The following is a 25,407-nucleotide window of genomic DNA, read 5'->3' on the forward strand; positions in this document are numbered from 1 at the left end:
TCTACAACTACCTGAAAGGAGGGCATAGCAAGGTGGGGGCAGTCTCTTCTCTCAAGTAACAAGGGGTAGGACAAGAGGAAATGGCCTCAGGTTGTGCCAGGGGAAGTTTAGATTGGATATTAGGAAGAATTTCTTCCCCAAAAGGGTTGTCAGGCATTGGAACAGGCTGCTAGGAAAGTGGTAGAGTCACCATCCCTGGAGCTATTTAAAAGGTGTGTAGATGTGGCACTTAGGGACATGGTTTAGTGGTGGACTTGGCAGTGCTAAGTTAACAGTTGGACTCGATGATCTTAAAGGTCCTTTCCAACCTAAATGATTCTATGATTCTATTCTATGAGTAAGTGGAGAAATAGCTTCACATTATGCCTAATATTTATAAAAAAAAATGTGACTTTGGTCCCAAATCATCACTGGCTAATGGGCAAAAGTTCTGAGTTTGAAAGTTCTGAAAATCCTGTTTTCCTCTGTCTGTCATCTGGACAGTACGAGTCATGGTTTCCAGTAGCCATATGCAAAATCTGGTGTTGTCTTACGCTATGCATTGTATTTAAGGTGTGTTGGAGACAACTGCTTTGGTAGTAAGTGTAGCTTAAATCTCCACGGGGTGGCAGGAGGGAGGGGGAAGATGTTTGCTTCAAGGCAATCTGGATTTCAAGACAAGTTCGATCTTGGCATGAAGCCATGCTCCAAGTATTGGTTCTCTAGCTTTGCTGATTTCCTAAGGAGTTCTTCTAAACTTCCTGCCTTTTGCTTTATACTCTTCCTTAGAATATGACAGCAACAGCATAGCAGACTGAGTATGTAAATAAAGCATTTAATATTACCAGGAAGCAAAGGGATTCAAGGACCCCAAGGATTCCCAGGACTCCCAGGAACACAAGGCCCAATGGGAATCTCTGGTGTAAAAGGTGAAGAAGGAAAAATGGGTCCACCTGGGCCTAATGGAGAATGTGGGGATCTGGGAATAAAAGGTTTGTAAAAAACGTTTCATTCTGTAGTTATGTTACTGCTATGTTTAGTTTTGTTAGGACTATGTTAGGAATATATTTACTTTTTCTTCTTTTCATGAGGGTATATTCACTTCTGTTTTCAGAGATACTAAATACTAAATCCAGTTTTCTCACTTATGAATGCATAATGAAAAATAACTAAAGAAAAATTAATTCCACTCAGATCAATAGGTGCATTTACCACTAAATCAAACAGTAAGATCACTTTTTCAAACAAGCCTTGAATTTTGCCATGTACACATCTGAAACTTTAGATTTTCCAAGTTTTCTATCATATTGTCTGTGTTTTTCAATCTATGTAAAACATACAGGAAATAATCTCTCTAAATATTAATATAGGAGAGAGAATAACCATCTCCAAGGTGCAATCACAGACAGTACACTGTGGAGTGGACAATATGATTGCCATCTTTCAATATTCCAGACAAACAGGGAACAATTCTGATTTAACATCACCTGGATTACTACTGAATTAACTAAAAAGATAATAAATTCTGTTAGCAGTGAGCCTGCTGAAACAACTGTGAACTGCAATAGTATTTGAAGGCTTTTTGCATTATGGAAGTCTTCACTAAAATTAATTTTTGGACATGTCACTCATGAGGATTTACTTACATTCCATATGTTTGGTTCAAAGGTGAAAGAGGGCCTCCAGGAGACAGCGGCTGCATTAACATGCGTCTTGAGAAAGGACAAAAGGGGGAACCAGGGTTTCCTGGTGAGAATGGATTTAGAGGTGAAAGAGGTAAGTTCATAAAATAAAGCCCTGCGTACACACACATGAATCTGATACAAATCACTGGTGTTTTTCCCAGGTTTGGACTTGTAGCTGTAGTAACATCCAGCAACCTTATTATGTTTATAGAATCTTAAACTAGCAGGCTAGTTTCTTTGGACAATTACTAAGGCAATACACAACGTGTGAAAGCATAGCCATATTCAAAATACACATGAAACAATGGCTTGACTATATTGGTCATTGTCTTGTTCTGCAATTAACTTCAGGTGAAAAAGGCAATACTGGTTTCAGAGGCACCTCAGGATTTCCAGGGAAGAATGGTGTCCCAGGACTGCCAGGTGACCATGGTGACACTGGACTGATGGGGTTTCCAGGATCACAGGGTTTCCCAGGACCAAAGGGCTTTAAAGGAATTACAGGTTTTCAAGGACAACCAGGTGACCAGGTAAACAAAGTGGTAGTGAAGTGTCCTGGACTTTGCAGTTCTCTCCTGCCTCCAAGAAATATGATGAAGGGTACTTCTATTGTACTTTGTCATGAGATGTTCCTCCTGAGAAGAGACTGTCAGTATAATAGGAAAGATAAATTCCTGAATGCAACACTTAAGTGCTTTGATTATACTTTAGCAGGAACTGTAGTCAGTCAACAAAAGGCGCCTCTCCTAGCTGCACATTGTGATTTTGTTGTATTGACAGTTGGTGGAAGTCCAGGCTACACTGCACTAATTGAGGGGGGGGTGTGCAAAAAATGGATGTGTGATCAAGTCTTTAACGTTATTCCTAAGAACAGACTGACAAATCACTTACTGCAGAGATCATAACGTAGCAGCAGCACAAGCATGAAATTAATATGTAGCTGCTAATTTGTATCTTGCTATGTGGAGCAGCCAAGCCAATAGACAAGACAAACCAAGTCTTCTGTGTCGAGACCAACAACTTGCACCAAACAGAACCCAGGCAAGCAATATTGCTCAAAAACAAGTATACAAAACTGCACATATATCACATATGGATATAAGGTAAAATTCTTCAATAACTTGTATGCTAGGTAGGCAGGCAGTGAGATTACATGAAGCATAAAGCACAGGTTTTTTTTAGTAAAGGGACATATCTTTGCTTGGCTTGTCTTTTATTATATTTCTTTGCAGAGGTAATGTGTGTTTTGCTGATTATAGGAAATTATTCAAAAAGGAAAACTAGAGAAATCTTTACATTGTTACATCACGACACATATTGCTGGTTAATGTTTATAGTAAATTTTGGGTAACATACAACCATATTTGGTACATTTTTACGGTACCTTTTAAATCAAATTACTCAAGCCATCTGTGGGGAACTGAAGCTGTTCAAGCCAAGCGTTAGCATAAACTAAAAAAGCACAAATTCAAAATGATTAGCAAGTCCTATCTACAGTTTCTTGGAAGCATTGGTGGTCAGTGTTAGACATGTAACAAAGACTCTATGCTTTTCTGTTGAGCTTAAGATACAGTTATGCTATTCATATTGATTGCTGGTTCATTTACCAGTGTAAGAGATCCAAATATTCTTATAGATCATTCCTAAAGTCACACATTTTTATTTTGTTTTTAAAAAAATCAGGGTGACGTTGGCTTACCAGGAATCCCTGGAAGTCCAGGGCTGACTGGCCCAAAAGGATCTAAAGGTAATGAGTTTATATAGACATGCTTTTAAAAAGAGTGATATTGTTGGGATGTATATGCTCTGATACATGGCGAGTACTCACTAGAAAAGGGAAAACAGGACAGAAGTGAAAATAATTAAAACATGAACGTCATTAGAAACAGGTCTGACTTACCTGAAGGCAAAAGCTGCATTTCAGTATATTCTTTAACAGTTTGTTCCTTTTAAAGTAGGTGTTACAATTTAGAAGATAAACTTGTGTCAAATTTCATAGTTTCAAAATTCCAAACACATGTAAAAAGCCACTTTTATGGACCTGCAAACTCTGTCAAATCAAATAAGAGAAAATGCAATCATTTAGGTATTATGGTACGGTATTATACAGATATGTAGAATTTTTTAAATATTCCAACATATTTATAATTTCTTTTACATCTCTTATTTTCCAGTGATTTCCAGGCTATGATCTTTGAATTCTTGAAACTTCTGAAAGTGTAGCATAACAAATCAGGCAGTGTTCATACCCATGCATGCAAAATTATTCAGTTGAAAAGATGAAGTTTTGCACATTGCTTTTGCATAGGTAGAGATTACTCTGAAAAATTTATCTGTAATATTTAGATTTTTTAAAAGCATTTCAAAGAAATACAAAATGGTGTCATCCATCATATTCCAAATTTCCTTGGAGCAGGATTTCATTACTATTAAATAATGGAATTAAATCAATGCCTGGAAAAAAAAGCATTAAGGGGACAGGAGAAATTATTTTCTTAGTTACATTTTCCATTTCTTAAAAATTCAAGACCTTCTCAGCCAGTGAATATACTCCCACAAAAAAAAAAGTAAAGAACAATACTCAATATAAAGAGAACTTTTATGAAATGTATTGAAAACAAAGTTATTGGAAAAGTTATCCTTAAAAGTAAAGCAGGAAATAATCAGTAAAGGCGCGGATTGCTATGGCAGGGGATTTCTAGCAACACTTGAACTTGATATTTCCTCTTAAATTCTCACAGCAAAATCAGGCAACGAAGCTGGAGACAGCATTAATAGGTAGGAGAGGTCAGACATTTGTACAGACAATGTAAAGCAAAATTGCTCAGAATTATCGATTCTGTGATAGAGAGGAATTTCAGCACAAACAGAAGAAAAGTGTGCTGGCTTAAAGTCCCCAGCTAGTCCCTAAAAAGCCTTTACCGAGTAGACTCACACTGTATTGATTTTGCACATCCTCACAAACCTATGTAAGGAGTTCTCTTTGTTTAATAAACCGTTATGGGGAATTTATGCAATATCTTTCATTTTCAGTATATGCTGTCAGTATTGGGAAAGTCCCCATAATTTTGCGGTTTGATTTTGGGTTTGTTTTTTTTTTTCATTATTGGAAATTTACATGAATACTGCCAGGAGTCATACTAAACACAAACTGAGTTAGTACTTGAAGACAAGCTGAGTTGGCAGATAATTTGCATATGCCAAAGCATTTTTCATTCTGTGTTGTCTTAGTCCCTTTTATAGCTGTTAATATCTATGAATAAATTACCTGATCTTACAAAATTGTCCAGATTTGGTTTTGTGGATGTAAAGGATATTTGTATGAAATGAAAGTCATTGTACCTCAACAGGCAAGAGAGGTGACCCAACTCCTCTGCTTGGCACACATGGTCGAAAAGGACCTCCCGGAGATCCAGGATTACCAGGTACCTCTTGTCTGATTGAAGAAAAAATTGGACTTAAGAACTTATTTTCTCTACGTTTTGTTAGCGGAGAGGGAGCTCTGCTTCCTGTGCATATTGAGTGGTATTCTTTATAGTTATAAACCCAAGGATTGGAAAGGCATCACAATGTGCAATATAGCTAGCATGAACATTGGAGGTAGAGTCTACTGTTGTCTAGTACAGCATTGATGAACATACCAATACTTGCCAGAATAAAACCTGGCTTGGCTATATCTTGCTAGCCATTTGCACTCTTTCAGATATCACTGGAGAGATCAGTATAATTCATTGCTAATAAATAGATGCAAGGATCTGAAGTATTTGAATAAAATTATTTTTCTAGTCAAGAAACCCCTTACTGAACTTTTATATTGTTAAACTTACCATGAGATGAAGAATGGGCAACTTTAAACAAATGAATGCTAGATTTTATTTTTTTTTTTTTCTTTAAGGACTCTGTGGATTCCCAGGAGAAAAGGGTTCACCAGGTATCCAAGGGCAACCTGGAAGACCGGGATCTAAGGGTGACCCTGGGTACCCAGGAATACCTGGATTTCCAGGTAATGCCAAAATTTAAAAAATAGTACCATGTAACAGCTCAAAAGAGATATGGAACAGGAAAAAGTGCAGCTGAGGAGGCACCTCTGTGGAAAAGGCTAGAGAAATCAGAGATCATATGAAGGCGTGTATTGAAAGCTATTTCAGTACCTATAGATAGCAGCAGTAGTCTGCTCAGAGTCTCAGAGAGCAAGATCTATCAGTTCTTCATACATTCCCATACAGTTTCAGGTATCTCTGATTAACGCATAGCATAAAAAAAAAAAATCAACAGCTTAATAGATGTGCATATTCACAGATTTGTTTTGGGTTTTTTTCCATGCTCAGGAGCTACAGGTCCTCAGGGATTACCAGGAGAACCTGGAGAAGAAGGGAAACATGGAATTTTGGGGCCTCCAGGATTACAAGGATTAGCTGGATCCCAAGGCAGAAAAGGTAAACAGTATACAGTGCAGATCTACTGGTAATGTAACAGCACCAGACATGAATACTCTTTTAGTAGTGAAAATGGAAAAAGCCTAACTGTGACCATGATTTTGATTCTGTATTCTCAAACTACTAGAAGAATTAAGCCAGTTCCCATCACCTTTGAAAAGTAACATAAATGCTGCCTCAGAAATTGGGCTACAATCTAAAATGAGTAAGGAAGAAGGCAGAAACAGATTCTGGCTCAGCTGATGTAACTGATAGCAGAAGTTAAGAAAAGAAAAAGGAGTTTGCAGTAATTCAGATGTTTCACTTCCATTATGCTGTGTTCTACCTTTTCACCATGGAGTGACACTGTTACCCTACAAAACCATCAGACTACTATGGACAGTTTTGTCTTACAAATTTGTTTTCACAAATTGTGGTAAGATAACTTGTGTTGGGTTTTGTTGTTGGTTTTGTTGTCTCCAAAACCGGATTTTTGGTGGATTTAACGTAGAAATGTTTCCTCCAAATCCTAATTTACACTGCTCACAGTGATTGTTATGTTTAGATTGAAGAGCAGTTCATCTATACAGTTGTTTTTGTTGGAGAACTTTTACTATACTCAGAATGATATATTGAAATTATAATTTACATTAATACTTCATAAAGAAGGGTAATCAACTATGTAGTTTGTATCCTCTCTCTGTTACAGTGTGCTTCATAACCAGTTCCTGGACAGGAAGAATAATATTAGTGACCTTTATACAGAAATCACAGTAAAGTAACACTTGGGGCTATGATAAATGGTTAGAGAGGACAATAAATTCACTTTTTCAAATTCAGCTTAAGGAAAAATTGAGAAGGTTTCTTATAAACTACTGAAAACTTAAATGAAAAATGGAAACCATTTATGATTGCTTGCAGTAAATAAGCGGTACTGATTTAAACTATCATGACAGATTCCTTGCTGGTGCATAGTCTGCAAGAGAACATTTCATTGTTGCAAACAGTATTTGTTGTAACAAAGGCAGAGATCTGCAGTGACAGAGATGTCTAAATTGAGAGGGGTCAAAAAAAAACCCACAGCAGTCTTCTGCTGAAAATTTAGTAGCAGATGGAGTCTTTCCTTCTTGTCATAAGTAGTAAGATACTTCTTCTCTATATTGTGCAGAAGTTATCCCAAGTCCTGCACAGGAAATGTTACAAATAAACACACGTGCTGCAGAGGGAAAAGTTTGGTTCCAAATGGCAATTCATTAGAGACCAAGTTGCCTGCTAAGACAGGATTCTGTGTATTGCCAGCACAGTTAAAAAGAAGGTTAACACCTTTGAAATTATACCCAGTAATGAAAACTGAATGGAATTTGTATTCCAATTCAATTGGAGAATACAGAACTTAATGCTATTTTCAATAAATATTGTTGCTAGCATTAGAAGTGAATGGTTAATTGGCTGTTCATAGCTAAATACACAGCCTTGTTAGTCTAATTGCTACTCATTTACATTAAATGTCTTGTGCCTGAGAAACTTTTAGATTAAAAAAATAATAATTAAACAGCATCTACCAAAGTATAATCACATTTTCTTTATTACGGAGATAGTTTTACTAGTTAAGGGCTTAGTCTGGCAAGCCTTACTTGTGTGAGTAATCCTTGATGAGGCAAGTAGTACTAAGAACATCAGCAAAATTACTTGTGTGAGTAGAAGCTGAATTGGGCTGTAAAATATAGAAACAGTGGTTCATACACAGGTCAGCCAATTCAGCTGTACCTAGAAATATGGGCCTATAGCAATCCAAAAATCTAGAATTACAAGTGCTGATATTATAATAGATTGTTGGCAAATGTGTCAGAAATTCCCTGGAAAGCAAGTAAACCCAGCCATCAATCTTGACTGAACGAGCTAAAGATCAAAAAGGTTTTAAATGTTGACCTGGGTGCCAAAGATAGTTAGGAGTTCATAATCATTTTAAAATACTACTGCTAAATTCCCCAAATTGGCATGCAACTCTTACATTAATTTGAAAATGGGAACATGCCCAAAGCACAAGCAGGCTACAGAAAGCAGGACTGAAATTTAGAATATCATGAAAAGTTAAAGAGCAGTTAATTAAGGGCACAGAAGATATTACAGGTTGGATTACTAGTATCCCATATTGTAAAAGCGATTACATAGAGAGTATATTATCAGTGTCTTGCAGATTTTCAAACTATCTTCTAGATTTAATTTTTTTCCAGACCTACATTTGCTGCAGGCTGGCTCCACCCCCCCGCCTCACTCCCCCTTTCTTTTCATTCCTTTGTTAAATTTTAACTAAAATAATTCAACAGTTTCTGAAAACAAAGCTATGGGATTATTATTTTTGGTGTGTCTGTTAAGACAACTCTAGTGCCCTTTGATTTTTCGTTTCTCAGATGACCCATCTTTGAACTAGGTACCTTTAAATTTGGCAGGTGAAGCAGTTGATGAAGGGCATTTGTGTTGCTGTTCCTACAGCAATTTGTCCCTGCCAAATTTGACCAGCTTTAACTTTAAAAAAATATATCCATTCATATGTGCTTAAGTAGAGCAATAAATTCTCCCATGATTCATGCTCTGGATGTACAGCAGATTTGTGTGCTGCAGGACATGCTGGGATCAAGCACAGGAACTGAAACAGAACCTGCATCTTCTATGCCAGCAAGAGCTAGGCAGGGAAAAGGAAACAGACAGAAAGATAATTCAGACTTGTCAGAAAAAAAAAAAAGCCCACTGCAGCTGGACTGGGGATGCTACACGGCAGGGACAGGAACTGGCGGGGAAGGAAATTAGGCAGAGATAAGCAGCAAAGGTGGAAAAGAGACTGGAATAGGCACTGACAGTATTGTTCAACTTCTTGATGATGTCTACTCTTATCTGGCCGTCTCTGGAGCAAGAAGCATCTCAAGTCTATTCCTCCGTCTGAAACCTCTTTGAAACCTATTACCAAATGACCCATCAGTTTTGCCAAATCTGTTCCTATCACCAGGTGATAGGCTGGCGTCTGCATTTAATAAGCATACATCTTCACACTTGATACTTTATCTATACAACTTAGGAAACTATAAAGTGCAAATGACATGGAGATATTTTTACTCTCCACCGCAAACAACAAACACAATCTCAGATTAGTTCAACTTTTTAAAAATGGATTAAAAAATGCCGTCTATGTTTTTAGTTACTGTGTTTTAGCAATTTTCAAAAAAGCACAGATTATAAAGCAAAAGACTACTATGAACACTCACCCTGTGATCTGGTCATCTAGTGAACATCACTAGTGGCAAAGCTGCTCCATACTATCACATGTCAGCATAGGTCTCAATTACAGGTTTGTTGTCTTCAAACACTTTGTGCTGTTCAGTTTAAAGAATTTTTGTAATACTGTGATGCAAAAAAGCATAGTTTTCTGTGTGAAATCTGCAGGACCAGGGAAAAAAAGCCAGGTGAAAATGTTGCTTCTTTCTAGTGCAGCTAGATTAAATTGCACTTACATTTGGAACAGAAACTGTAAAGAATTTCCAGCTTTACAGTTATTTTAGGTAGTGTCTACATCCCAGTCGCCTAGTCATGTAGTTGTAACACAGCTAACTTTGGTGTAGTTAATAACATAGCAGTAGTAGTCCAGCCACAGACACAAGGTTCACTATAGAGTAAATTAGCCCATACTGAGCTTCCTGCTGCTAGCTGCAGTATAGAAATACCGAAAGTATTAAAAGGTGTGTTTTCTGATTACTTTGATGTGAGATTGTATTATGATTGCTATTTTCAGATTTTTCACATTTTCCTTTCCAAAAAGGCTGCACTCAGGTGCAATGTGATCCCGTCTTCAGTTGCCAATAAGAATCAAATTCAGCAAATACCCTGCCTGGATCCAGAATGTGTTGTTAGAAAAAAAAAAAAAAAGGCATAATTTTTAATTGCGACCTTAAAGGATTATTGTGGCATCACTCAGTCATGCCTGTAATACCTCTCAGGTCTTCCTGGACTGCCCGGACTGGATGGCTTGGATGGACTAAAAGGCCAAAAAGGTTCTGCAGGAGCACCAGGTAAAGAAGGGAAATAGCTATGTGGGACAGAAAATCTTCTCTTAAATGACTGAATGTGCAAGGAATGATGCACATTATTTTGATATTTGCCTTGCCCAGAAGATATCATTGAGGCTCAGGCTAAACTTTCAAACAGATTCTAAAGTATGCCTAACACACCTGCAGTTATTTGTAGGGAAAAAAAACTTCCATTACTTGTATAATTTTGTTGGAACCTTTCAAGGCTGTTTATATAATGAGAATGTTCAGTGCAGATGATTCAAAGGAGAGCCAAGTCTCTAGGAAAAGATAAAACTAACAAATTAAAAGGAGACTTACGAAATCCCAGCCCCATTAAAGTCCATGGGAGTTGTGCCACAAACTTAAGAGGAACCTGGATTTCACTCACACTGATCTATTTGCAACTTTCAAAACGTGCTTTTGAAGCAGTATTAAAAAAACATGCTCACCATCTATCTAGAGATTACAAATTTATGCTGATAGAAAATTAAATTTAGGACCATGCAATCAGTTTACATTTCAAATTACAGACAATAATGGCACTATATAAAATAAGCCCTGAAGAGCATTAAAGCAAAGAGATTACTTTCTTTGAAAGAGATGAATTAGGGCCAGATTCAACAAAACTCTATCCAGCTTCCAAGAGAGAACCAGAAAAATAGCACTAGGCAACCCTTGCAAGGAGGAACATCTGCAGCTGGTATTTCTATTCTGCACATCTGTATTTGTACTCACTGTAAGCATTATGTACATAATTGTTTTCCTATAAAGGTCAAAGTGAAACAGGGCCCCCAGGATACTCAGGAGAACTTGGACCAAAAGGAGACAGAGGTGAACCTGGATGGCCTGGTATTTCTATTCCAGGCCCCCCTGGAGAAAGGGGTTTCCCAGGATTTCCAGGTAAGAAAGGGTTTTCTCCTTAGTGGTGCCCTGCAGAGTCAAAATGAAGCTCATACAGGCTGTTCCCCTGGTTAGTATGAACAATTATACATACCCAGAAGATTCCCTCCGTAAAAGCATTTCTGTTGCAATAACATGCTGATGTTTCCTGAGTAGATGAGAGATCCCAGTATTTCTTATTTATTTTGTTACAGGAGAGGAAAGAATGAGAATAGAAAATGATGGACTTGAATAGGCTCAGGGAACTGCTAGGTGGAGTTGACTCTTGGGAAGAAATTCCTGAAGAAAAAGAGTGCAGGAGATCTGGTAGTCACAAAAATATAGTAAATCTTATCTCTTGTTCTGATGTAAATGCAAGGTGGAACTGTATCGCAAGATTGCTATGATTATTTAAGAGCCTTGGTGATATAGGAATCGCATAGAAATAGGAAAAAGCAAGTGTTTGAGGAAGGGCGACTAAGAAGTTTAAGAGATTGGAGCATCTATCATACAAGGAGAGGCTGAGGGAGTGGGAACCGCTTAGCCTCTAGAAGAGAAGGCTCAGGGGGGATTTTGTCAATGTGTATGAGTACCTGATGGGAAGAACATGGAGACAGATTCTTCATAGATTCTTCCAAGTGACAGGACAAGAGGCAATGGGGACAAACTGATATACAGGAAATTCTACTTAAATGAAAGGAAAAGTTTTGTTTTTCCTGTGAGAGTAATTGAATATGAGAACAGGTTGCCCAGAGAAGTTATGAAGTGTCTTTCCTTGGTGATGACTCAAAACCCAGTTGGAGAGAGTCCTAGGCAACCTGCCTTAGCTGACCCTGCTTTGAGGAGAGAGTTGGACTAGAAAGTCATCAGAGGCCCATTCAAGCCTCAGCAATTCAGTGATTAGAAGTGACATGAGCTTTACTCTACCAAACCTTGCCACAGTGTCACATAACACACAGAAGACAAATAGTGGAGGTGAATTCTGTTGAGGTGAATTATTCTAAGATGAAGACAGTAATTTTTCTCAATTAAGTTACTAGTTTGTGAACTGAGGAAGTCAACAGAATGGAGCTGTTGAGGAAAAAAGAGAAAAAGTTTCATTCTAAGATGTATTAACACTGTTTGACATAGGATGGGCAAGGCCTCCCATGGTATACTGTGTCCACCTTTGACAAATTAGGGAGAACTCACTAGAGAATAAATGGAAGGATGGGGTCCAAAAACAAGACTGAAGAAACTAGATTTGGGTTTTTGTAGAAAAGAGAAGGCAGAGTTCAACACGTGTGCTAACAAGCTGCAGCTATTCAAAAGCGTTATGCAGGGGATGGTAACCTGTAACTCTTCCTGCCTGTCACATCTAAGGGCATTAATGTCTTCTTTTCCAAAAACCCAGATAACAAATTAGGAAAAAAGGACATTTAAGGCTAGTAGGTTCATCTTGTTCACTGAGGTTTTTAGGAAACTGCTGAACTCACTTGTGCTAGGAACAATCTGTGAATACTTATCCTGTCCCAGGCAGAATGATTTCATAGTCCCCACTTGTCTTACATTTTTACCATTTCTCCCATTGTTAGAATTCAGGAGAAGGCGACTATTTGTGGCAATATGCCAATGCGTGATGATGCATTGTTAGTTTAAGTAGATTTTATGGAAAGAATTAAAAAAATCAGACAACAAATATTTTCACTTCTGCAAGATGTCTTCATTAGCCTAATCACTGGTATGTTCAGTATACAAGTGAGAACATACATTTCCTCCCTGACTTCACATGTCAGCACTCTTTCAGTTAGTAACTTATTTCTGTAATCTAAAAAAAAACACGCAATTTTTTTTTTCGTAAAATGTGATCCCTTAGGTAGAAGAGGACCTGTTGGATCCACTGGACCTATGGGAAGATCTCCTGATAGTGCTTCTCCTGGTCCTCCCGGTGATCAAGGACCACCTGGTTTAGATGGCATCAGAGGTATTAGAACCAAAAATACCAAGTTTGATCATGTAAAAAGCCCCTTATGCTACTAGGAGTCACTGGGTTGCTGTCTATGGAACAACGTATAAAAGTGCATAGGGAACAAAGAAATCAATCAATACCTCAGTGAATGCGCAGGGAAGTGAGCACTGGATAGATCATCAGAGCAAGGATAAAATACAACTCTCTGGATTCTGGTTTTTGGCCTGTATGGTAATTCTCTACACGTCCTGCTGCTACAACATATCTCAGTTTACCCAGAAGCAGACAGAAATAAGATTACTGGCCTCTCTTCCTGGCAAGAGGGATAAAACACATTGTCCAGAAGCCTGCCATTGTTGGTAAACCCACAAAAAGCTTTCCAGTCTAAATCCAGCTCTGGGAAAGCACAAGCTGGCAACTCTTTTGTAAGCATTTATGTAGACCTCACTTCTGTTACAAGCAGGGGTTGCCAAGGGATCCAGTCAATTCCTATAGATCCTGGTCCTCAAATGGAGCTCTTTCGAGTTGTTCTGACCTCCTACATTAAGTATTATCCGAACCCTTCCTTACCCAGTACAAAGACTTACTTCCTATTGGGAAACAGGGGATGGAGATTGGATGGGTGAGAAACACTGTAATAAATACAGAGAAACAGTGCTTCAATGCACCTAACACTAACTTGCCATTTGCTTGCACAGAATCTACATAGTTTTGGGAGCTATTCCTATTACTGTCTTCCTTACAATGCCTTGGACAAAGGCATTGTAATATTATTGTAATAATAAGGCTAATATTTCCAAAAACACACAAGGGCTGTCCTTCATCCCAGGGAAAGAACCCAAAAGCAAAAGAAACAATGGAACATGGCTATTTTTAGATGTTTATGTTTCATGCATATATTGAGAATAAAGTTCTTTTACCATAGGTCAGCCTGGGAATCTTGGTCCTCCTGGAGAGACTATCTTTGTGCGAGGAGATCCAGGTGATATTGGCATTCGAGGGGCACCAGGTAATCCTGGGCAGCGAGGGCAACAAGGAGCCAGAGGTCTTCCAGGGAACCAAGGAAGAGGAGGCCCAAAGGGTATGATCGGAGATGTTTTTAACTAGCATGTGCACTTATGCCCAGCCCTATGCAGCAGAGCCTTGTGCACAGGGAATTGCCATTGGAGACTGAGCCAGACAGAAGGGGTAGGTTGGACATTTCATAGCTCTGCCCTGTTACCTACAGATAAGATAGGGCTGGGGTAGAAGGTCAGAAGAGAGCCAGATTCACCTGGACTGCTTCTAACAAGTTGGAAGACTCCCCATACCAACCTGAGAACGAGGCAGTAAAACTTTTGAGTCTGCCAGATAAAGCAAACCTTGACCTCTCTGCAGGGATCTTGAGAAACTATGGAAGATGCAGATGTGTTTGAACTAACACAGAGTCTCGCTCACATCTGCCCCATATCAATAGCTCTGAGCTTTCAACAGATTCTTTGGTTTGAAAACGGGGATCTAGATACTCTGCTTCTTCCATGCACTGTAGAGAAGTCCTATCTACACCAATCCCTTCCAATCTCTACAAAAAGAAGAGTCATAAATTTTAATTTGGTTCGAGACCAGGGAGAGAAGAGGAAAATGTGCATTTCCTTCTGGCAGACAACAGAGCTGAGCTATCCCAAGCAGTTTTTGTTACTCAAGCAGCCAGACTTCATCTTATTTATGTGTTCAGCTTCTCGGAATGCAACCACATGTAACGGTACAACTGTTTTCTTTCCAGGTCCTATGGGAATCCATGGCCCACAGGGTCCACCTGGTGCTATAGGACAACCAGGAGACCGAGGTTTTCGAGGAAAACCTGGTCCCAGAGGTCCCACAGGTACTTATGAACTTGTTTCTCATTGTCACTCAATTGTAACCATGATCTTTCTATTCATATATAATCTTACTAACATTTACTTCCATACAGACAATTTAAACAATTGTAGAAAAAACACCCCAACTTAATTGATTTCTCATTTGAGTTCTGTAAAAATTTCTGAACTATAATTTGTTTCTAATGTCACCTCATGTAAGTGAGTTCTCATTCCATTCTTTACTCTAATTTACATGCCTGAAACTTGTTTCCACCTGCACCACAATGGCTGCAATCTGCTTTCCGTTTTTCAAATCCTTCAGGTTTCATAGGTAAGTTTGTGACTATTGATTATTGTTCTTTTCATGTGGGCTTCCTTCTGTATAGATACATTCCACTCTTATTAGAAGGTATTCTTGGCTTGGCTGCTAGGAATAGTAGGTACTGCTACGACAACATAGTTCTAATAGATTTCTCACATAAATAGCTAGCACTTCCAAGTAGACCAATACCATGATAGTGCTACTTTGAAAAGTCTCGTGCTATGATGTCAGTTAGACTTGTAAAAGGCACTTGTTTCAAATTACCATTTTGGTTTTTGATTGTCACACAAGATGCTTTCTAACCAAAAAGAGCAAAAGCTTGAATCCGAACACTGGATTACTACAAACACTGAACTCTTAATCTGATTAAATTGATCTGATTCTGATTTTGTTCCAAAATGCAAACAGCCAATAGCTCCCAGTAACTTTCAATACATACAATGTGTCCATTCTCTATTTTTTATTATAATTATTTTAAAAGGATGTTGTGGGTTAGCTTCTTTGGCCTGCTTATTGATGGTTTTGCAGCCACAGAGTAGGCAAAGTACTGTAGATCTTCACATGTGCTAAGGTATTTGCGCTGAAGTTGGGTAGACTTTAGGCTTTAACTCAAATCAGTTTGGGGCACATTAAGACGAAACTGTACACCAAATATTTGAAACATATCAGCTAGCATACACTTGCTACCACACGCTTCCCATGCTGTGCTAAAAGACTAAGAGTAAAGTTAAAAGCAGTGAGACTCAATAAGTCAAGATTTTGAAATACTTAAAAGTATACACTTGAATACAAAAACCAGCTAACAGTTATGTTGATTTTTCACGTAGAAGCTATTAACCAATCTTCTAATTTACTTTCCTATTACATATTCCAGGTGACCCTGGTGAACCAGGAAAAATAGATGATTCATGCCCTGCAATCCCAGGGCCTCCTGGGGAAGCAGGGCAAAGAGGAGATGATGGCTCTGTAGGATTACCAGGGCCAATAGGCCACCCTGGACCCCAAGGTAAGCTTGTGTTTTGAAAGCTTGGATGTGTATTTTAGCCATTTAGACAACAAATTGAAAAAGGTCAGAGTGTCAGTGACACTTCTCTATGTTTTACTCCATCTCTTCCCCTTAAACACTTATTAACAGTCTCCAGAAACTTGTAGTGGGCTGGTGAATGCTGAGGATGATGGATCAATATAGCTGAACCAGGCTGCTTGAGCCTGCCTGCACCACATTCCCTTTGCTTAGGCCAGGGAAGGCAAAAGCATCAGGCACTGTTGAGAAAAGAGTTCTTTGAATGTTATTTTTCCTTTTTACCAACAAATGAAAAAGCAATGCCTCAAACCACTTCTATGGTTTAGTCAGGTTATATTTGGAGGATGTTAAAAATATACACGCTTTAAAATTTAGCAATAATGAATCACACAGTTCTGCTAACCAAAGTCCTAAAAGGACACTGAAGTCAGAGAGGCAGCTACGATAGCACTTTTTATCTGTTAGAACATGAAAAGGTTACCACAAAAGAAAACTGACCAGAAAGATCTTAAAAAGAAGTGATGAAAGACTGAAACATTCTTCTGAGAGATAAAAAGAAGACAAGGGTGATGCTGGTACTGATGATTCCAACAGAGTGGCCATCTTCATGGAAACATAGCAGAGCATGTCTTTGTAGCGTCTTCAGTTTAGGTTGTGTCTAAATGTGGTGTCTTCAGTTTAGATAGTGGAATCCCTCTAGGTTCTAGAGGGATCCCTCTAGGTTCTAGGTATTTCCTACTTGGGAAACCAAAGTTTGTTGTTGTGGCTGCACTGGACATCCAATGTCTTCAGAGAGAAAATCCATGATTTTCTCCCAGGAGATTCCCTGCAGTAGTCATTGCCCTCATGAAACTGAACACAAGGCAATTTTCAGTGAACTATCTAATTTTACATATCTTAATTGATTTGCCAACTAAAAGGTGTTTCTGGAGCTGAATTGCTGTGTTTCTATTATACACATCATTACAACAGTTTCTGTAAAACCAGATGATACGATGATACATACTTACACTGGTTCTATGAAAGAAACACTTTGTAACGCTTTTCCTTTCATTAAGATAGCAGAATTCCAACTTCCTCCTGGCTTGGAAGGCAAACTGGATGTTTTACTGGCAAAAGCAACACATTACTAAAACTTCAGTGTACTTGAGTTTTGGCAAAATAACTATGCAACCAACATGGAAAGGCTGTTAAATAGTTTTGACTGGTTTAGATTTTCTTAATGAATCTAGTAAAAAGTAACATGGGGAAATTTTGAATGCTGTGAGACAACCTTGAATTACTCAGTCTGCAGGTTAAAGAGCAAAATTTGCAAGGAATGAAACATCATTAATGAGAAACAACTGTGGTGCTAGAGAAACATACTCACCTGAAAACTTTTTACCAAAAGAGGAGAAACACTGCTGAGTACAATAATACCTGACAAACATAACTTTGTTCAATTCAGATTATGTTTAAAGTAGCCAGTGAACAGGACCATCACTATCTGTGCCCTGCAGGTGAGATGTATCTTTTACTGTCATGGCCACACCTCCTTATCTGCTAAAGTATAAAAATGCATGTACGTATGAGAAATATAAAAAGATGAGGCCATCAGAAGCCTAAAAGTGTCTTTACCCTTCCCCACTGGATGTAGTCTAATTCTGCATTCCCTCCCTCTTCTGTAAGTACTCTAACACATGCATTATTTCACAGAAAGTTCAGTACATCTTTAAAGACTTTGCTGAATTGGGTCCTAAAAGATGAAGGCCTGCCATAGGATGAGTTACAACCCCTTATACGGTACAGATACTGATGGCAATTCTGAAAGAGGCTTGTCATAACAATGTTTGTTAGTGCTTTGATTTCTACTGTAAATCACACAAATTCTGTAGAGAGGACATAAAAACCTTATCAGCAGTTGCTGTTACTGAAGTCATGCCTCTGAGCTACTACTGTGGTCACAAAGTGAATAAGTTGTAAAGAGAATTCCCAGCAGAAAGCAGTTCTGCACCTCTCTGTCCTGAAGCATCATTTCTTGGTAGTGTCAGTTCTGCTGACTGGCCCTTTGCATGCTGTGCATGTTTGGACAACATATAACCTTTAAATGCAGCCATATGAAGGGAAAGTGCACACTTTGTATTTATTTATAGGAAGAAAAGGTGAAGAAGGGTCATGTGGCCTGCCAGGTCAAGATGGCTTACCTGGAGCACCTGGACCACCAGGTGACCAAGGGACTATAGGAGAGCAAGGATACGCCGGGCCACAAGGTAAGAACGGAACACGACTTTGGGGGCAGAGATGGGTGAGATGACGTATAAACTAAGTTTTCTCTCTACTCCCCCAACTCACACATGGATACATCCACCTCTAGCCTAAGACACCATGACACTTCTTCCCCCCTCTCAGTTCAAGCACTGGTAGTGACACTTGTGAATGATTTTGTAACACATAAAAAGATCTATCAGAAGAAAATTTATCTCAGTATCCATTATTAACTAGAAAGGCAATTAACCACACATGCTTAAACACCATATATCAATAGATATGCATTTCTGAGTCAGGGCTAATGGTGCAACTGAGTAATTAAAATTGTATTTTAACTGTGACTGCTGTTTAATAAATTAATGTTTTAATACATATGTGAGGAGGGGGCATTGACTGTTACTGCAGGGATTCAAATTCAGTCCAGACAAGTCATCCTAGTGAGTAAGTCTGGGAAATCATTGCCCACCTCAGTTCATTTCTTAATCCATACAGCACAGGACAGAGGCACAATAGAAAAGCCAACTGTCAAGCATTCAGTGGCAATCTAGTTCATTTCTCTCCCATAAGAAGGATAACATGAGTCTATGGGTGTCTTTATTGCCCATGACAACCTCTGAAGTTGTATTCTATTCAGTCAAGCACCCCTTACTGAACACTTAAATATAGTAAGAATTCACAGTAGCTATTTGTTCATACAAGTAATTCTTTTACCTTTTCTCCTGCATATAAGGTCCACCTGGCCAGACTGGTATCCCGGGACCACCAGGCCCCCATATTAGATCTGCAAGTGGATTCTTGCTTGTCCTTCACAGTCAGTCAGACAGAGAACCACTCTGTCCACACGGGATGCCAAAATTATGGACTGGCTATAGTCTGTTGTACCTGGAAGGACAAGAGAAAGCTCATAATCAGGATCTTGGTATGTATTGTAGTAACTAATTGCTCCCCAGATAAGGTCTAATATGGTGTGATCTATACAGTGAAAGACAACTCAAATGGAGCACACTATAGAATCATCAAGTACTGATTTTCTACAGACTCAAAACTAATTTAACACTGATTATAATAAACTTGGTTATCCTGCTCTATTATGTGACCCATTTAAAATGGCTTTCTCATGCTATGCAGTTGAATGAAAAAAGTATTTCTACCTCTAAGTAATTTTGAATAGAAGTTGGAGAGATGAGTGGTTTATTTCACTTATCCTGGCTAGTCATTTTGGGCTGTCTTTGAACTCATTGGAGAGGATTTCCCTAGATCAGGAATCTCATTTGGCCACTCTGAAATAACTCCCTGGAAGATTTGCTCCTTTTTACTGTAGAGACAACTTGGGAAAAAGAGCTGGTTAAGTTAGGTGGTTACAGTTGGAAAGTATAAAAAAAGCTTTACGGATAAAATTATGCATCATGTACAGCAGAATTGTGTGCTTTTAAGAGTCAGAAGCTAATATTTTTTGGAAAAGACAGAGCCAAATTTCTCCCAAAGACAGCTCATTTTGGTGTCTTGGGTTATTTCTCCTACATCTTCTACAATTCTGACTAAAATTAGCTAAATGAGCCGCCTGACTTACAGCCTGAGAAACTGATTGGTGGCAATTTGCGCAGAAGAAATATCCTGAATTCTTGTTGACTTGTTATACAAGAGGCAGAGAATTCTCCTAGGAGGAAAGATCAAGGACCTAATAAGCTGGACAAAAAAAGAAGTGTTTAAAGAGCAATAAAAAGAGGTATTTTTAGTACAGCAGTGTTGTTTTGAAATGTTTTCACTATTGTGTGTTTGGCATGCCCCAGGAGAGCTAGCTGGTAACAGAATGCCTTATAACAGCAGTGAAAATAAGACTCAAAGAAAATAAAGTCCTTGTTCCCTGTGACCAGTGTGGTTTTTTTTGCAGGCCTTTTCCTTACTCAGGCTACTCCAGATCCTTTATTAGTACTGGAATGGAATATTATCAGTAAAAAAACTAAACTGGCTTCTGTATAGAAATGTCACTTCTTTAAAGAAGCCATTAGAGTTTTGGGGCATTACAGAAATAATACATCACACACAAAGTTCAAGGCAGAACAGATGTGCAGTGATTATTATTAACTTAATACATTTTCACAAAACTGTTCTAAATTCAGTTCTAGAAGAAGAACTTCACCTCTGAAGTATTATGCACTAGTCACCTCTTAATTCCCACTGATGTCTGCCTGATGAGAATTTTGGAGGATTGGCTCTGCAAAATCCCTCAGTCCTTTTATTTCACTTAGAGTCTGTGAAACCTTTCTGGAAGGCAGTAGAAGAGCTGGTGAGATTTCAGCTTCATGCACTGGTAGCAACGGCTTGTCATACTTTACAAAAATGTTCTATTTATCAGCATTGGCATTTGGTTTCTCACCGCTCCTAATGAGTTTGTAAATAGCTGATCTCCTTTTAAAGCAGCCGCCACCTCTTGCCTAATTTATTTTTCAGCGTTGGCACAGCTAAGAAATTTGTTATTGTACCTGTTTCCCATGGTGACATACTACATCACATTTAAATACTGGATTGTGACACAATTAAATATTATTGGTCAAAGGAAGACACTTACTGGTAAAAAAAAGTTTCCGTTTTCAATATAACCAGCTGTTTTGGTAAAGAGCCTAGGAGGTTTAAGATCTGTGCATTATGTAACTCCTGTTAAGATACATAGTTTTGCGGCAACATTGGCCAGAATACTGTTTTCGACTTACCTAGAAAGAAGTGGGGTAATTTTCATTATTTGTTACTATTTTCAGGTCTGGCAGGATCTTGTCTTCCTGTGTTTAACACTATGCCATTTGCTTACTGTAATATCAACCAAGTTTGTTACTATGCCAGTCGAAATGATAAGTCTTACTGGTTGTCAAGTGCTGCGCCTTTACCAATGACGCCACTCTCTGAAGAAGAAATACAACCCTATATAAGCAGATGTGCTGTATGTGAGGCCCCGGCCCAAGCAGTAGCAGTTCACAGCCAAGATCAGTCAATTCCTCCCTGCCCAGCGAACTGGAGAAGTCTTTGGATAGGATATTCTTTTTTGATGGTAAGAGTCTGAGCACATGATCCCATAGATAAGTGTGTTTCATACAGCTGCTGTGTTCTAAAGGTTCAAAGATTTGTATTGCTGAAAAGTAAATTATCCAATGTCTAGCAAACGGTAAAAGAAAACTCACAAAAAGAAACAAGACGAGGGTTAATTGCTACAGCTATATATACTAAAGACATAGCCTTAAGCTACACATTTCTTAAAATTACAAAGATTTTGCTTGCTTGTCTTTAATAAACAATGGGATTTTCATGTACAAAGACACACTTTTCAGAATTAGAGGTCCAGGTCTTTTTAATGCCATCCTCTCGTTACATTTACAGCAGTTTAGATAACCGCATTGTTTAGAATCGACCCGGATTACTCTCTTCTTCAGTTTGATAAATACCAGAAAGTGAGTTGGCTCTAGGCTTTTGAGATTAACTCATTACAGAGCAAATTAAGATTTTCTCCAGCAAAGGAAGCTTACTCCAACTTAAAATCAACAAAAAGAGTACAGTTAAAAGCAAATAAAGTCAGGAAAAGACCAATTAACATAATTTACCTATTTTTCATGCACAGTTACCAAGTTCCTTCATTGTTCTTTCCAGCACACTGGATCTGGTGATCAGGGTGGTGGACAGTCCCTTATGTCAACTGGAAGTTGCCTAGAAGACTTCAGATCAGCACCATTCATTGAATGCCAGGGTCAGCGGGGAACATGTCAATTTTTTGCTAATGAATACAGTTTCTGGCTAACAACCGTGATGCCCGAATTGCAGTTTGCATCAGCCCCCCTGTCAGGAACTCTTAAAGAAGGACAAGAGCAGAGGAAAAAAATCAGTAGGTGCCAGGTATGCCTGAAGCACGGCTAACACGTGGAACAAAAAGGAACAGCTAGAATGAGACTTACATAAGGATGAACAACATGCTAAAGGTTTAAGCAGTATTTAATATTGAATATATTTGAAAGTGTGCAGCACTGTTCTTTTTGTTTGGATGGATATATAAGACTGAATGATGAAGGATCTGTTGAGCCTCATCCACCCATGTACACACATCTACAGGTAGTAAAATCTAGTGTAAACAACTTGTATAAAAAAAACATGAAACTGTCACGCTGGAGTCCACTGCCATAATACACAGGTAACAAGGTGAGCTTGGAGGGCTGACTCAAGTTGCGAATACCAAGGAAACCATACCTGTTGTGCAAGACAATGGATTTCCTGTTAGAAATTACATTTACAGCCAGGAAAAGTACGTGCATTTATATGGCGTATTATAAACAAACATACAAATTTCTTCAAGCCCTACAGTCAAATTTCCCAAGCTAAAGAAACTTGCACATACTGTTTCTGAGGGAAGGGGAAAACGTAATTGTTTGGGTTTTTTTTAAACATAATAAAAACAATGAAGATGAAAGTCTTTCACCATTGCAATACTGAACCAAACTGTGAAAGAACTGTTAATTGGGCTTTCATAAGCAACAAGAAGTTGCAAATCTGTTTAACAGCAGACTACATAAAAGAATAAAATAAGCTGAGATAACGAATCCTTAAAAAGCTATATTTACATTCATAATTAATTTCTAAGAGCAGTTAATTAAATTATTAAGCTCCAATCCCAGTAGCTGAAGAAACAAAGCACCTTCTAATATTAATGGAAAAGAAATAGTAGCACGGTGATAAAATGGGTGAACTTACCCAGTGATGAATATAAGCAGCATTAGGACAACTGTCTAAACTTGAAGCTAATAAATTTTGTTCATTCTTTGTTTCTTTTTTTGTAAATACACCACCAAAAAAGAACGATCACCTTTAGGATCCTTATGGAATCATAACTCTAGATATGCTTTTTATTTTTTAAAGCATTGTTAAAATGTTTATAAGCTAAAGCACTAATCACCTTTTCAAAAAGTTAAAACATTTATACCTCCTTCATTCAGCTATAAAACCAGACCTAGTAAATGCATATTTGAATCATGGTGAAACTACTGAAAACACAGATTGCAAATGGAGAATTCATCATGTGCAGAAGGGCCACAAATGCTCCTTTTACCACTCAAATAAGCTACGTTTTACTAGAATGGAATAAAATGTTTTTTCCAGCACTTTTCATTTCAATTTTTGTTCATTGAGAGGTGCCCCCAGCAAAAGGATTTTCACGGAAACTGAGATCCAAATCCAAGAGCCCTAATTCAGAGCAAACTCCCTCTGAAGCCATCATGAGTACAACAGGCTGATCAGCCAATTTAAAAGTTGGATACACAAACTCAAAGAGCAGGGAAGACAGACATTCCAGTTTCAGCCAGAGGAAAACAAAATAGTCAGAGGGTAAATCCATTCAAGTGTAAAATACATCAGACTGCGCAACTTCCTTCTGACAAAACCAGCCAAACCTTTCCAATTTGCTGTGCTTACATGGTGGTCAACTAACTCTCATGCTCTTTCACCTGGGAAAGGGTCAAGAGCCCTCTTGGAGCACATCCGAGTCCCCACCTGTCTCAGGGAACATTTCCCTTCTGGTCCTAGTGGCCCACTGGGACAGGGCACACCTCTCAGTTCACTCCTCAGTGCTCCCAGCTGCATGCTTCAGATCCAGCATGCCACACAGGCTTTTCGGGACGGACTAATACCTACTGTTGAACTGTATGAAAGAATTTCATCCTTTCCTGCTTCAGACAGCATCCCACATGCAGGCAAGACTAGCCTTCCGGTTTGAAGTAAAAACCAACATCTCAACTCTGCAAGGTGCCAAGCAGCTTCGGAGCTTACTCCTGTGAGAAGAAAGCAGCATGCAGAGAGGAGCACGACACCCTACTCACCTATTCAAGGTGAGCAAACTGTATTTCCAAGAAGGCCACAGCTAAAACCCCCAATGGGCTGGTAACTTGGGCTTATGTTCACAGTAGCAGACAAATTCCTCACCTCCTCAGGTGATGTCCCCGTTTTCTGAGTGGATTTAGGCAATTCCACATTACGGTCTCGTTTATGAGCTTTTCCTGACAGTACTCATCAGCTCCTCCCTGACTGACGTGCAGCTTCTTTCCAGGCTAAAAACCCTCCGGAGAAAGGCAGTCGCTTTGCTGGAAATATTTACAGTGGGGCTTTTGGTACTAGCTGCACTTAGGTGAACAATAAAGAAAACCTGATACACTGTGTTACTGCAAACCTTGCCATAATGACAAGTTGAAGACAAGTGGAATTGGATCTGTTTTCACCTAACTTGAACAAGTACACAGAAAAGTCTGAAAAACATCTGAGAGAATCAACAAAAAAAGACTCAATCTAAATAAGCCATTTCATGGCATTTTAACATCTTGCTGTTTTGTTTGATTTTTAAAACATCATGTAAACCAGTCATGTTTTTCTGTTACTTTGATGCAGAGCTTTTGCACCTGTGCCAGTTACATTTTACTATGTTCTATAAGAACATATTATATCAGAGATGTATGTATTTTTAAGCTACCACTGACAGGTTAAATATTTAATAGGTGTGTAAATTCCCATTTCATGCTTAGCTGACTCCGTAAGGCATTTGTCAGAAATATTGTACTAATTCAAAATGAAATTGCAGATAAATTGCTTAATATCACAAAGCAAGTAAGACAGATCAAAGTATAAAGCAGCCTATGCTTTAATTCTGCAATCATTTGTCCAGTGACTATAAGCAGAAAAATAATTGGTAAGTTATTTATAGGGGACCTAATGATGAAATTATGTGTGAAAAGGAGTAGCTGAAACTGTTAATGAGTAAAAACACTCCTAAAGGCAATAGTCTTGTGCTAGCCCTTATAGTCTGAATTACCCTTCCTATTCCATTCAAGAGTTTTGGATCTTGTCTAGACCCAGTAAGGAAGTGAATTTTATTGTAAACCACAGGCAGTATGATTAATAACAACACAGAAAATTGTGCTGGCTACACTCAGAGGTCATCAGAATTAGAGCCATTTAGGGTGAACTGCCCTGGAATTAAAATTCAGAA

The 25,407-nt window shown here is 38.5% G+C and overlaps 1 protein-coding gene across 1 annotated transcript; it reads left to right on the top strand.

Moving 5' to 3' along the window:
* The first annotated feature begins 886 nt into the window (after positions 1–886).
* LOC104159405 (collagen alpha-4(IV) chain-like) lies at positions 887–24,205 on the top strand. Its single transcript, XM_009697303.1, has 18 exons — positions 887–971; positions 1,648–1,755; positions 2,016–2,194; positions 3,348–3,411; positions 5,015–5,089; positions 5,560–5,667; positions 5,993–6,100; positions 10,069–10,140; positions 10,912–11,040; positions 12,875–12,982; positions 13,893–14,048; positions 14,730–14,828; positions 16,002–16,133; positions 18,284–18,400; positions 19,129–19,317; positions 21,155–21,441; positions 22,035–22,277; positions 24,104–24,205. The coding sequence occupies exons 1-18, from the start codon at positions 887–889 to the stop codon at positions 24,203–24,205; spliced, it is 2,361 nt and encodes a 786-aa protein (XP_009695605.1).
* The last annotated feature ends 1,202 nt before the right edge of the window (positions 24,206–25,407 follow it).

The sequence above is a fragment of the Cariama cristata genome, unplaced genomic scaffold (assembly GCF_000690535.1).
Source record: "Cariama cristata isolate BGI_N322 unplaced genomic scaffold, ASM69053v1 scaffold6053, whole genome shotgun sequence".
Lineage (NCBI taxonomy): Eukaryota > Metazoa > Chordata > Aves > Cariamiformes > Cariamidae > Cariama > Cariama cristata.

Bases quoted from the DNA above. Each gene is read 5' to 3' on its own strand.
- LOC104159405 (XM_009697303.1), top strand. From the start codon at position 887: ATGGGAATCTCTGGTGTAAAAGGTGAAGAAGGAAAAATGGGTCCACCT. The intron at 1,756-2,015 runs GTAAGTTCATAA...AATTAACTTCAG, and splicing joins TGGATTTAGAGGTGAAAGAG to GTGAAAAAGGCAATACTGGT. The intron at 19,318-21,154 runs GTATGTATTGTA...TACTATTTTCAG, and splicing joins AGCTCATAATCAGGATCTTG to GTCTGGCAGGATCTTGTCTT.